Below are 12,489 nucleotides of genomic sequence, written 5' to 3' on the forward strand. Positions count from 1 at the left end.
TCTGGGGAATAAAGAGGCAAATAAAATCTTTTAGGCCTTGGGGTTACCCATGTACAAGCAAAGTTCAAATTACACTCTTTTTTTTTTTGAGACAAGGTTTCACTGTATAATTCAGGTTGGCCTTGAACTCACTATGTAGCCCAGGCTGGCCTCGAACTCATGCTTCAGCCTCCCATAGTGCTGGGATTACAGGTATATGCCACCATACCTAGCTTCAAGTTACACTCTTAAATCCTTACAGCTGCCACACATTTCTAGTTGTCTTTTTCTAATTACTTTCCTGCATATTTTATTCCCCTTGTTTTGGACCCCAGTAGTATTTTGAATTTTTCTTATAACAGTTATCAAATTCTGGCTTAGAACATACCTTTATATGTTTCTTCTACTATTCTCTTTCCCCTTCTAATCCTAAATTATCACCTTCTCAATGAATTGAGATAACTTTGAAATGCTTAGTATAGTTTCTGATACTTGATTAGTAGTAGTAATTTTGTACTATTCACAGAATAGGTTTCATGTATTTGTGAAATTGCCCAGTCCCCTCAGGGATCCTAATCACTCTTTCAGCTACCTTTTTTTTTTTTTATTCTTAAGTTCTTTTGTTTTGGTACACTTTAGGTATACAATATGTTTACATTTATCATTGGGTGTTTGTACCTGTACATAATGTATCTTGATTCCTATTTTTTCCCCATTACCTGTGTGCCCTTCCCTATTTACATAGACATCATTTCTATTTTTTTTCTTTTCTCATAATTTTTCCTTTCCCTTCTCTCTTTTCCCTCTTCCCTTCCTACTTCCCCTACCCCTTTGCCCCTTTTCTTCCTATTTCAAATTATCAGTTATTCATTTTAATCATTTTAACCCTTATTTACACTTTTAATTTCTCACACTAGAGAAACTACTTGGTATTTACACGTGTGTCCTATTTATTTCACTTAAGAGTATAACCTCGATATGTATCCATTTAGCTATAAATGACTCTAGTTTCTCTTTCTTTATGGCTGAGTAGTACTCCATTTTATAAAAAAACCACATCTTCTTTATCCAGTTTCCAGTTGATGGGCACTTGGTCTGCTTCTAAGCTTTAGCTATTACAAACTGTGCCGCTATAAACATGGGTGCATATATATCGCTGTGATATGATTCTTTCGATTCTTTGGGGAAGATACCCAGCAGGGGAATAGCTGGGTCAAATGAGACCTCTAGTCCTAGTTCTTTTTTTTTTTTTTTTGGTACCAGGGATCGAACTTGGGATCTTGGGGTTGCAAGGCAGGCGACGGAACCACTGAGCTAAATCCCCGGCCCTCATCCTAGTTCTTTGAGCTGTCTCTATACTGATTTGCACAGTGGTTGCACCAGTCTGCACTCCCACCAGCAATGGAGAAGGGCTCCTTTCTCCCCACAACCCTGCCAGCATTTGTTATTGGTTGATTTCTTGATAGCAGCCATTCTTTCTGGGGTGAGGTGGAATCTCAGTGTTGTTTTCATCTGCATCTCTCAAATGACCAGTGATGTTGAATATTTTTTCATGTATTTATTTGTTGCTTTTACTTGTTGTTCTGAGAAATGTCTGTTCATTTCAGATGCCCATTTTTGAATTGGGTCTTTGAATTTGGGGGGTCTGATTTTTTTTCAATTCTTTATATATTCTAGATAGTAGTCCTTTGTCTGAGGTACAGCTACTAAAAATTTTTTCCCACATTGTAGGTTGTCTGTTAGCTCTTTTGGTGGTTTCTTTTGCAGTGCAGAAGCTTTTCAATAAGGTGAGATCCCAGTTGTTGATTCTTTGTGCTAGTTCCCGTGCTGCTGAGGTTTTGTTCATAAAGTCTTTTCCTATGCTAATGTCTTCAAGAGTTCTACTTAACTTATCTTCCAACAAGTTTAGTGTTTCTGTTTTAATATTTAGATCTTTAATCCAATTTGATATTAGTTTAGTGCATGGTGATAAGTATGGGTCTAGTTTTAATCTTTGGCAAGCTGAAATCCAGTTTCGCCAACACCATTTATTAAAGAGGCTATCTTTTCTCCAGTGAGGGTGGTTGTCTCCTTTGTGAAAGATGAGGTGGCTGAGTATGTCTGGAGTTGCTTCTGCATCTTCTAATCTATTCCACTGATCCTCAGTTCTGTTCTTTTGCCAGTACCATGGTGTTTTTTTATCACAGTAGCTTTGTAGTATAGTTTCAAGTTGGGCATTGTGATAACCCCAGCCATGTCTCTGTTGCCTAGAAGTGCTTTTGCCATTCTAGGTCTCTTCTGGTCCCAAATGAATTTTTGGATTGTTTTCTCTAGTTCTGTGAAGTACATTGTTGGAATTTCAATTGTCAGCTACTTTTTTTTCTTTTTTTTTTTGAGACAGTCTCACTATATACATACGTATACATACATACATGCATGCATGTATATACAAGGCTGGCCTTGTAATCACTATGTATAGCCCAGTCTGGCCTTGAACTCATGGCAGTCCTCCTGCCTCAGCCTCCCAAGTGCTGGGATTACAGGCATGCCCCATCATGCCCAGCTGGGGCAGCTGCCGTTGTTTATATAATTCATTGTAAATAACTTTTATAATTGTCCTAAGTTAAGATTAGTATTAATAGCTACATGTTGACATGTATCCCTGTATTAAATCAAAGTGCTCTACCTTGGGAATATTTTAGGGATGTAGGTGAAAGGAAGGTAATTATACAATGAAAATAACTTTTTACCTAAGGTTAATGCTTATTTGCAGTTTGGATCTTCATTAAAAATTAGGTGAATATAGAAGTTTTATTCTTTTGGTTGTGGCATCTTTTCCTCCAGGAGTTCACAGGGAAGGAAGGAAGGGCATCAGTATCACTTCAGAATTACCATGCTTTCTTCCGGGAGCTGGACATTGAGGTCTTCTCTATTCTGCGCTGTGGACTTGTGACCAAGGTCATCTTAGATACTGAAATGCACACAGAAGTAAGTAACCTACTGGGATTTCAGAACTCTTCTTCTTTCTTTTTCTTCCTCCTCCTCTTCCTCCTCCTCCTCCTCCCCTTCCTCCTCTTCCCCTTCCTCTTCTTCCCCTTCTTCCTTCCTTCCTTTTTTTTTTTTCCTCCCCGGTACCAGGGATTGAACCCTGGATCTTGAGCTTTCAATGTACACGGCAGCACCACTGAGCTAAATCCCCAGCCCTGGGATCTCAGAACTCAATGTTCTTTCAGGAAGTTCCTCAGCTCTTCTTATTTAAAAAACAACACTGTGGGGCCAGGGATTTATCTCAGTGGTTTCGCTGTCTGCCTTGTAAGCACGAGGACCTGAGTTTGATCCCCGGTACCAAAAAATAAAATTAAATAAAATTAAAATAAAATAAAAAACAACACTGTAATACTGAGAAAAGTTAAAGTGCTGTTTGTAGCTCTGAGGCAGAGCACTTGCATAGTATTCATGAAAGCTTAGGTTCCATCTGCAGTACCATAAGAACAAAGAAGGAAGTAGTGATTTAGACCTGACTTGAAAGCCTTTTAGAGAAGAGAGTAATGAGAGTAGTCATCCTCATCACCTGGACGGTTATAAGCCAGAAGTTTTTAATGATGTGTTAGAAATGATAGATTACCGGGCCGTGGATTTAGTTCAGTGGTGCCACCAATGGCCTCGCAAGCGCAAGGTCCCAAGTTCGATCCCCAATACCGAAAAGAAATGGTAAGTTACTGATAATACTTAGTTTCCTTTTGTAGAGGAGTGCTCTTCTGGTTTATAGAGGTTAGTGGTGTTTCATGACATTTGTTCAGCATCCTACAAATGCTTCCAGAAGCCTTTTTGTGGGGAGGCATTTACTACTAATTTAGACACTGGCCATGCAGTAGTATATTCAGCAGGGTGTTTTGCTTTCAAGTAGGTTAAAACCTAATAGAGGAAATGATCTAAGTAGAATTACCTGCTCTGCTGATTGACTGTACCACATTAACAGACCAGCAAATCCTCAGTGACAGAATTGTATTTCTAATGAAATTGAGAGTGAGGACATTTTCACAGAAAGTAACTTGATAAGGGATTTCACTAGACAGTAGAATGTCTCTATAATTTAAAAAAATGGAAATACTGGTGCATTTTAAAAAATTTTTTTATTTTTTTGTGGTACTGGGGATTGAACTCAGGACCTTGTGTTTGTGAGGCAGGGGGCAGAACCACTGAGCTAAATCCCCGGCCCTACCTTGGATTTTTATTTGATAGTTATAAGAATATAGGCACCTTCACAAGAGTGAATATCTTTGTTAGAGGGAACACTGGAGATTGAACACTTCAGATTGAACACTGAATTACATCTCCAGCCCTTTTTTATTTTTATCTTTTTTTTTTTTTTGAGATAAAATATTACTATGTTGCCCAGGTTGGGTTTGAATTTGTAATTGGTATTTGTCACCACAGCCAACTTGTTTGTTTGTTTATTTATTTATTTTTATTTTTTGGTACCAGGGATTGAACCTGGGTCCTTGTGCTTGCACAGCAGGCAATGAAACCATTGAGGTAAATCCCTGGCCCTGTTTATTTGTTTTTAATAAGGTTTTTTGAGATGGGGTCTCACTATGTAGTTCAGGCTGGGCTTGAACTCACTATGTAGCCCAGGCTGGCCTCAAACTGTATAATCCTCCTGCCTTTGCCTCCCAAGTGCTGAGATAAAAGGCATCTGCCAGATGACCAGCTCTTTTCTTTTTTTTAAACCTTCACATCAGCTTCTCCGTAGAAGATTCTCCATAATTGTGTGTGGTATGAACAGTTTGAAGTGGATTACTTCATCCTTTGTGCTTCTGGCAGTGTAATATACTTGTAGAGATTCTACCTGAAGTTAATAGTAAAACATTAGGGAAAAGAAAATATGAAAGATGAAGTTGCTTTTTAGTTTGTTTTGTTTTGTTTTGTTTTGAACAAGTTCTCACTGTGTACTTCAGGCTGGCCTTGAACTCACTGTGTAGCTCAGACTGGCCTTGAACTTGTGGAGATCCTCCTGTCTCAGCCTCCCGAGTGCTGGGATTACAGGCATGTGCCATCACACCTGGCAAAATTGCTTTGAATTAGTCTTTTTTTCCCCAACAGTACTTCGGATTGTACCCAGGGGCTTGCATGTGTTAGAAAAGTTCTCTACCACTAGGCTGTATCCCCAACCCTTCTTTTTTTTTTTTTTTCCCCCAGCCCTTCTGTTTTGAGTTAGGGTCTTGCTAAATTGACCAGCTGGCCTCAAGCTCATTATCTTCTTGCCTTAGCCTCTTGAGTAGCTGGCATTATAAGCATGCATGACTGTGCCTAGCAAATCAGTCATTTTTATTAGAGCATATTTAAGAAATACATCTTGGTTTTATAGGAAGAAAGATATAGAATATATTTCTAGAGAAAAAGTATGTCTTCTAAACTATACTATGTCAGTTTCCTAGCTTATTTATTAATTTGTTTGTTTGTTTTCTGAGACAGGGTCTCACTGTAGTTCAGGTTGGCCTAGAACTTGCAGTGATCATCCTGCCTCAGCCTCCTGAGTGCTGGGATTATAGGTGTGGGCCATCATGTCCGGCTCAGATTCCTAGTTTAATAATTTGAAAGTTTGCTTTATTTTGGAAATGCTTGACTTTTTGATAAGTTGACAGAGCAGAACCAGCTACTTTTTATATGAGGTGGTGGAAATTTTTCCTTTTTTTTTTTTGTTTTGTTTTTTTTTGGTACCGGGGATTGAATTCGGGTCCTTGCGCTTGCGCAGCAGGCAGTGAAACCACTGAGCTAAATCCCCGGCCCAGAAATTTTTCCCTTTTTTAGTAGAAGTCAGATTTTTTCCTCATTGGAATGCATGAACTTGAAATGTGCTAAAAATAAAATGACTAGGACATACCTGGAATTAGTCTCTCTTTCTTCCATTTTGCAGGCTACAGAAGTTCTGCAACTTGGGCCATCGGAGCTGCTTTTCTTGCTGGAGGATCTCTCCCAGAAGTTAGAGAACATGCTGTTACCGTCTTGTACCAAAAGGATGCCCTTCCTTAAGGTCAGAGTAGGCAGAAGTGCAGTGCTTGAGCTTAGTGGCTTTGGAAACTAGCAGGTCTGAGTGTGAACAAGTCACCTCTTTTTGACCTTGTGCTTGGGTCTGTGGATAACATGTTGGTAGCCTTATTGCCAGACCATATTCATCTTGCCTTAAAAAGGAATTCTGGGCTTTGTTTCTTTCCATTTTTTCCTTTTCTCATATTTATTCCTTTCCCTTCTTTCCTTTCCCCCAACCCTCCTACTTTCCCTTCCCCTCTGGAACTTTTCTTCCTATTTCAAATTATTATACATTTTGATCCTTATTTACACTTTCAGTTTCTCACAGTGGAGAAACTATTTGGCATTTACACATGTGTGTCCTATTTATTTCACTTAAGAGTATGACCTCAATGTGCATCCATTTAGCTATAAATGTCTCTAGTTTCTCATTCTTTATGGGTGAGAAGTACTCCATTTGTAAATAGGAAGGGGTGGAGGGATTGAAAGGAGGGGAGGGGAATGGGGAAAAAATAAGAACCAAGATATATCATGTAAAGGTACAAATTCCCTAAAATGTACCAATAAACTTAGTGAATTTAAAAAAAAAAAAAAAAGGAATACCGGGGCTAGGACTAGCTCAGTGGTGTGGCCCTTGGCAATGTCCCCAGGTTTGATCTTCAGCACTGAAGGAAAAAACAAAAACAGTACTCTGATAGAGCAAACAGAAAAGGTACTCAAAACAATTCCTCAGTCTTGATCTTTACTTGGGTTTTGATTTTATGATGCTGATAATCAAATCCAGGGCCTGTGAATGCTAGACAAATTTCTACCACTGAACTACACCCCTCAGTCTTCGGGTTTTTGTTTTTGTTTTTTTCTGAACTCAGGGCCTTTGCACTGAGCATATCCTCTGCCCTTTTTATTTTGAGACAGAATCTCACTAAATTTTGAAGTAGCCTAGGCAGTGTTCAAATATGTGATCCTCTTGCTTCAGCCTCTCAGAGTGCTAGGATTACAGGCAAGCATCATCATATCCAGCTAGGGTTTTGACTTTAACAATCTCTCAGACTAAGCCTGCTCCTAAGCTTCAGTATAATAGTTGGCTGCCTAGAGATGCCAGAGCCTAGGTGTTTATGTAAGGTACAAATGCATATTTAGCATGTGGGGGAACAGCTGGAGGATGGAAACAATAATACCTGGAAGACTTGGGTGTGGACATCTAAACATTTGGTCTCCATTCCATCAACCTAAGTGATTTCTGCTTTCAAGTGACTTCGTTACTTGTAACTGACCTATTCTTTGGGTTTTTTTTTTGGTATAGGGGATCGAACTCTGGTCCTTCTGCTTGCGAGGCAGGCGGCGGAACCACTGAGCTAAATCCCTGGCCAGACCTAGTCTTCTTAAACATTGCTGTTCTAAAAAAAGCCAATCTGAGATTACAGAGGGGTACCACCACGCCCAGCTAGGAACAAATTTTTGGGGTTTTTTTTTGTTTGAAACAGGGTCTCATTTTGTAGTTCAGGCTGGCCTCGAACTTGTGGCAATCCTCCTGCCTTAGCTTCCTGAGTGCTGGGATTATAGGTGAGCACCACTACGTCCAGCAAGATTTTCTTTAATTTCTTGTCAAAATGTAGTCCTTCCAAGCACTTCATTTCTTCCACCCACTCCTGTTCAGGGGTGTAAGTTTGATCCAAGTCAAGCTCGGTATAGTGGTACACACTTGTAATCCCAGCACTCGGGAGGCTGAGGCAGGAGGATCACCATTGAGTTCAAGGCCAACCTGAGCTACATAGCAAGGCTGTCTCAAAATAAAATCAGCCAAAACTTTGACTGAATTCTATAATGAACTCTTAGTTTCAGAGAAGCTGTCCAGCAGTTTCTTTCTCTATAATGCTGAATTTATTACAGAATAAAGGAAGCCGGAATGTTGGATTTTCACATCTCCAGCAGAGCTGTGCATCAGAAGTTGTTTATTGTGTTGTGAAGCTGATGACCCCACTGTGTAACCATCTGGAGAATATTCACAACTATTTTCAGGTTAGAAGACTGTCTTGTCCTTATGGAGACTTAGTAGTCCCTAAATGAAATGAAATTTCATTGTTGGCTGAGAAAAATTGAAGAAAAGCAAGAGCAGTTGCTGGAGCAGCTGCTATAAAAATCATTTTCCTTTTTAGTCCTTAGTTCCTGAGGATCGTGGCATGGTTGATGCACCTGGAGAGAATGCTCAGGAATACCAAATAATGTCTTCCTGTTATCTGAGGCTCCTGCAGATTTTTCATTGGCTTTTTGCTTGGTGAGTATATGGGACGTGTTAGTAGAGCAAAATGAGTATCTGCTTGATGATTAGGCACTGGAATATAAAAAGAGAAGGAAAAAGTCCAAAATGACATAACTATGGTGCTTTGTTCTTTTTCACGTGATCTTGTTTTATAGAGCCACTATTGTTAACCCATTTCATAAATTAGGTGACTTGCTGATTAGCTAGCCAATAACAAATATGGGCATTTTGCTCCTTTTCACTTTTCTGTAGAAAACACTCTGTAGTAACTACTTAAATTGGTATTTAAATTGTTTCAGCACAGTACAGTGGCACACAACTCTAATCTTAGCTACTTTAGAGCATGAACCAAAGGATCACAGGTTCAAGGCCATTCTGCTCAATTTAGCAAGACTGCATAAAAAGGGCTGGGGATGTAGCTCAGTAGTAGACCCCCAGTACTTAAAAAAAAAATGTTTCTAGAGCCAGAAGTAGTACAACTCTGTAATTTTAGCACTCAGGAGCCCAAGGAAGGAAGATTACAAGATTGTATGCCACCCTAAGCACCTCAGTGAGTTCTTGGATAGCCTGGACTACTTAGTGTGAGACCCTGTCTCCCGAAAAACAAACAGAAAAAATGGGGTTGTTTTTAAAGATGTTATGAATAAATCCTGGCTTATGTGGTAAAGAGCTAAGTATAGTATGGGCTAGCATGTTTCAGGGTCCCCTGGAAACAGTGGGACTTGACCAGGCCTTTAAAGGGTAGGTAACCTGTAGGGAGGTAAAGAAGAGACTTGGAAGGTACAGAATGGATGAACGTTGAAATAAGGGAGGTATATCCCATAAATACTAGCTCTGTCTACTGTCTTCTTAGGTTTTCTGGATAATCTAACCCAAAGTTAAATTTATGCTAAATTTTATACACTGAGCTAGAAGTATTGAAATGCAGCTGCCTACTCAGCACCCCCTATAGTGTGTTAACACCTCAGACTCCTCACATCCCAGCGGGACCTGTCGTCACTGTCACCTGGCATTGCCTGGGCCTGGTAAAGGGCACCACAAGTTTTCTGAACCACATGTTCCTCCCTCTGCTTTCCACTCTTTCTTTGCCATGTGCAATCCCCAGATCTTGTGGGGTTTTTTCTAGGTAACATCTCATAGCCATCTGTCCTCTCTACACTGCTTCCAGACTTTGACCATCTTTTACCTGAACTAGATTAATTTCATAGTTGGTCTTGTCCTCCAGTTACTATGATCTTCCAAAGACAGATCCAATCTGGTCTTGTCCTAATCTTGGTCTTTGATTGCTTTTAGGTTTTCCTTGAGTTCAGACTCTTAAAATAAGAATCAAAGTATATCATGTACAGGTACAAATTCCCTATGATGAATGTAATCATTATGTATATCTAAAATATACCAGTAAACTTAATTTAAAAGAAAAAAAACACCTCTTGAAGAGCTTCTCTCAGGCCTCCTGTCTGACTCCTGTTCATCTTACTATCTTGCTCTCCCCTTCTCTGCTTCTATCCATATTGAGTTCATTTCAGCACCCTACCTAGTTTCCACCTGAAAAGCTTTCCACAGACTCATCCTTCTACCAGCATCCCTTACTCCTTGAGCTTTAGGCTTTTCTGATTCACCTAATCCTATGAGATCAGGATTTAAACTCACTTATTTTTTTTTTTGGAACTGGGGATCCAACTCAGGACCTTACGCTTGTGAGACTGATATGGTGCCATTGAGCTAAGTCACCGGCCCTAAACTCACTTCTTCATAGATACCTTCTCTGACCCCTAGGCTAGGTAAACCTCTTTCCTGCCTCTCTGATCCCCGGTTTTCTCTTAACACTGATAGTGTCTTACGATGAAACTTGCCATATTTTATTATAATTATTTGTTCATCTGTCTTTTCTGCTGGACTAAGCTCAGTCATTTTTGTATCATTGCCTAAAATACTACCTAACAAGTTTTGAATAGACAGTCATCAAGGAGAACTATAGATGGCAAATAAATACATGAAAGGATGATTATTATGAGATGTTAAGGAAATGCAAATTGGCATGACTAAATGAAAGACTCACTACGCTAGGGGTTAATGAGATGGAACTCCACATGCTGTTGGTGGGATGTAAAATGGTGCAGCCACGTTGGAAAACACCTTGGAAGTTTCTTAAAACCGTCACACTAGAAGTGGAGATTTAGCTCAGTGCTGTGTCCTGCCTTGCAAGCACAAGGTCCTGAGTTTGAACCCTAGTATCAAAAAAATAAATAAATAAAAGACACACCTATGATTCAACTCGGTCATTCCACTCTAGGTATTTATCCAAAATCTTTGGATTTTTTGAGACAGGGTCTCACTATGTACCACAGGCTGGCCTTGAACTCTGGTGATCCTCCTGGCTCAGCTTCCCAAGTGGTGGATTACAGATGTGTGCCATCATACCTGGCTCCACACAAAGTCTTACATATTCATGTTTATAGTATCTTTATTTGTAGTATCTCCAGAATGGGAACAACCCAGATGTCCATCAGCTAGTGAATATATAGACAGACTATGATATATCCTTATGTGGAATACTGCATACAGCAACATGGATAAAGAAAGGATTATGCGAAAGGACTCTTAGTATTTTAACCTATTTATATAAAATTCTAGAAGAATATTACCTTGATGGAAAACAGATCAGTGGTTGCCTAGCATTGAGCAACAGAGTGGAAGAGGGAATGAATTATGAAGGAGAATAAAGGAAACTTTGGGGAGGGTAATGGATATGTTCATTATCTTTCGGTGATGATTTCATGAGTTTTAAGTCAAAATTCAACAAACCCAACACTTTAAATATGTGTACTTTATAAGCTAGGCATGGTGGTGAATGCCTTTGATTCCAGCACTCAGGAGGCTGAGGCAGGAGAAATCGCCTTGAGTTTGAGGCCAGCCTGGGCTACGGAGTGAGTTCAAGGCCAGCCTGAATTACATAGTGAGACCCTGTCTCAAAACATATATATAATATATAGTATATATTATATATATTTTAAAAATTTTAAGACAAACAATATATATGTATTTAAAATTTAAAAAAGAGAAATATATGCAATTTATTGTACATCAGTTATACCTCAGTAAAGCTGTAGGGGCCTGATGTGGTGGTGCACACCTGTGATCCTAGCAGTCAGGAGGCTGAGGTAGGAAGATTGTTGTGAGTTTGAGGCCAGCCTGGGCTACATATTGCGACCCTGTCTCAAACAAAGCAAAATAAGGGAGAGCACGAGAGAAGTAGAATTGTTGAGACTTGATATGTGAAGTAGAGAAAGGAATAAGTTCTTCATCCAACCCCAACTATGGACTGGACTCTGACTTGGCAATTTGACAAAATCAGTCCTATATTATTTGAGAGACTCATCTCTAAGACTTAGGCAATGAGATTTCTTTTTCCTCAAAGATGAACCAATGAGAACTCTTAAATCCTTAAAGACTGTTTTGAATGCACTTTAGCTTCTAGTCTCGCACTCAGGAGCTGTGACTGTATTTTATGCTTATGGACTTGCAGTCCTTTTTGCACTCTTGACTTGTCAATGGCACAGTCTAGGGCCAGGATCCTCAAATGCCATCTGAGCTGTTGCCTGGAAACAACTAAGTGACCTCACTTTGACTTTCTTTTAGGAGTGGCTTTCTTCACATTGTGAATCACAGGTTACTGTACTCAGCCCTCCAGGCCCTCAGTAGACGAATGAAGCAGCTACAGCGTGATGAGGCCTTGGAGGAGCTTATCAGGTGGGTAATAATGCATATCTTCCAGTGTTTCCCAAGAAACTCCCAGAAAGTGGATTGGCAGGCTTGCTTTGAAAATTGAAATTTGGTCTCTAGTTGTGAAGGAAATTGATGTGTTCAGCTATTTTCCCTCAGCATATGAGCTTTCTCATCTATGTATTCTGATAAATTCCTTTTTTTTTTTTTTGTATTCTGTTAAATTCTGAAGTATTGGAAGCCCTGGGCAGAATTATTCTAAATCTTTATGCATAATTGTGATTCCCATCTCCTATTATATCCTTGAATTGAAAGTGGATTGTGTATGACACAGTCATTAAAAGCTATGCTTTCTCTGTCTTATAAGTGGAAAGGAGAGCCAGGTGTTTATGGCACACGCCTGTATTCTAGCACCTGGGAGGCTGAGGCAGGAGGATTGCCAGGAGTTTCAGGCCAGCCTGAGCTACATAATGAGTTCAAGGCCAGTGTGAAGTACATAGTGAGACCCTGTCTCAAAA

At 39.6% G+C, this 12,489-nt stretch overlaps 1 protein-coding gene across 5 annotated transcripts in view; it reads left to right on the forward strand.

The window, feature by feature from the left end:
• The window catches only part of Fancd2 (FA complementation group D2), a 93,614-nt gene that overhangs the window by 61,846 nt on the left and 19,279 nt on the right, over positions 1-12,489 (forward strand). For all 5 annotated transcript variants that reach the window (XM_004835324.3, XM_087216970.1, XM_087216972.1 and 2 more), the window contains 5 exons: positions 2,803-2,946; positions 5,876-5,992; positions 7,879-8,007; positions 8,145-8,263; positions 11,888-11,998. In XM_004835324.3, coding sequence (XP_004835381.2) covers positions 2,803-2,946; positions 5,876-5,992; positions 7,879-8,007; positions 8,145-8,263; positions 11,888-11,998 — 620 coding nt within the window. The remainder of the gene's footprint in view (positions 1-2,802; positions 2,947-5,875; positions 5,993-7,878; positions 8,008-8,144; positions 8,264-11,887; positions 11,999-12,489) is intronic.

The sequence above is a fragment of the Heterocephalus glaber genome, unplaced genomic scaffold (assembly GCF_053883595.1).
Source record: "Heterocephalus glaber isolate CG9 unplaced genomic scaffold, H.glaber_assembly_v1.0 deba00000122, whole genome shotgun sequence".
Classification (NCBI taxonomy): Eukaryota; Metazoa; Chordata; class Mammalia; order Rodentia; family Bathyergidae; genus Heterocephalus; species Heterocephalus glaber.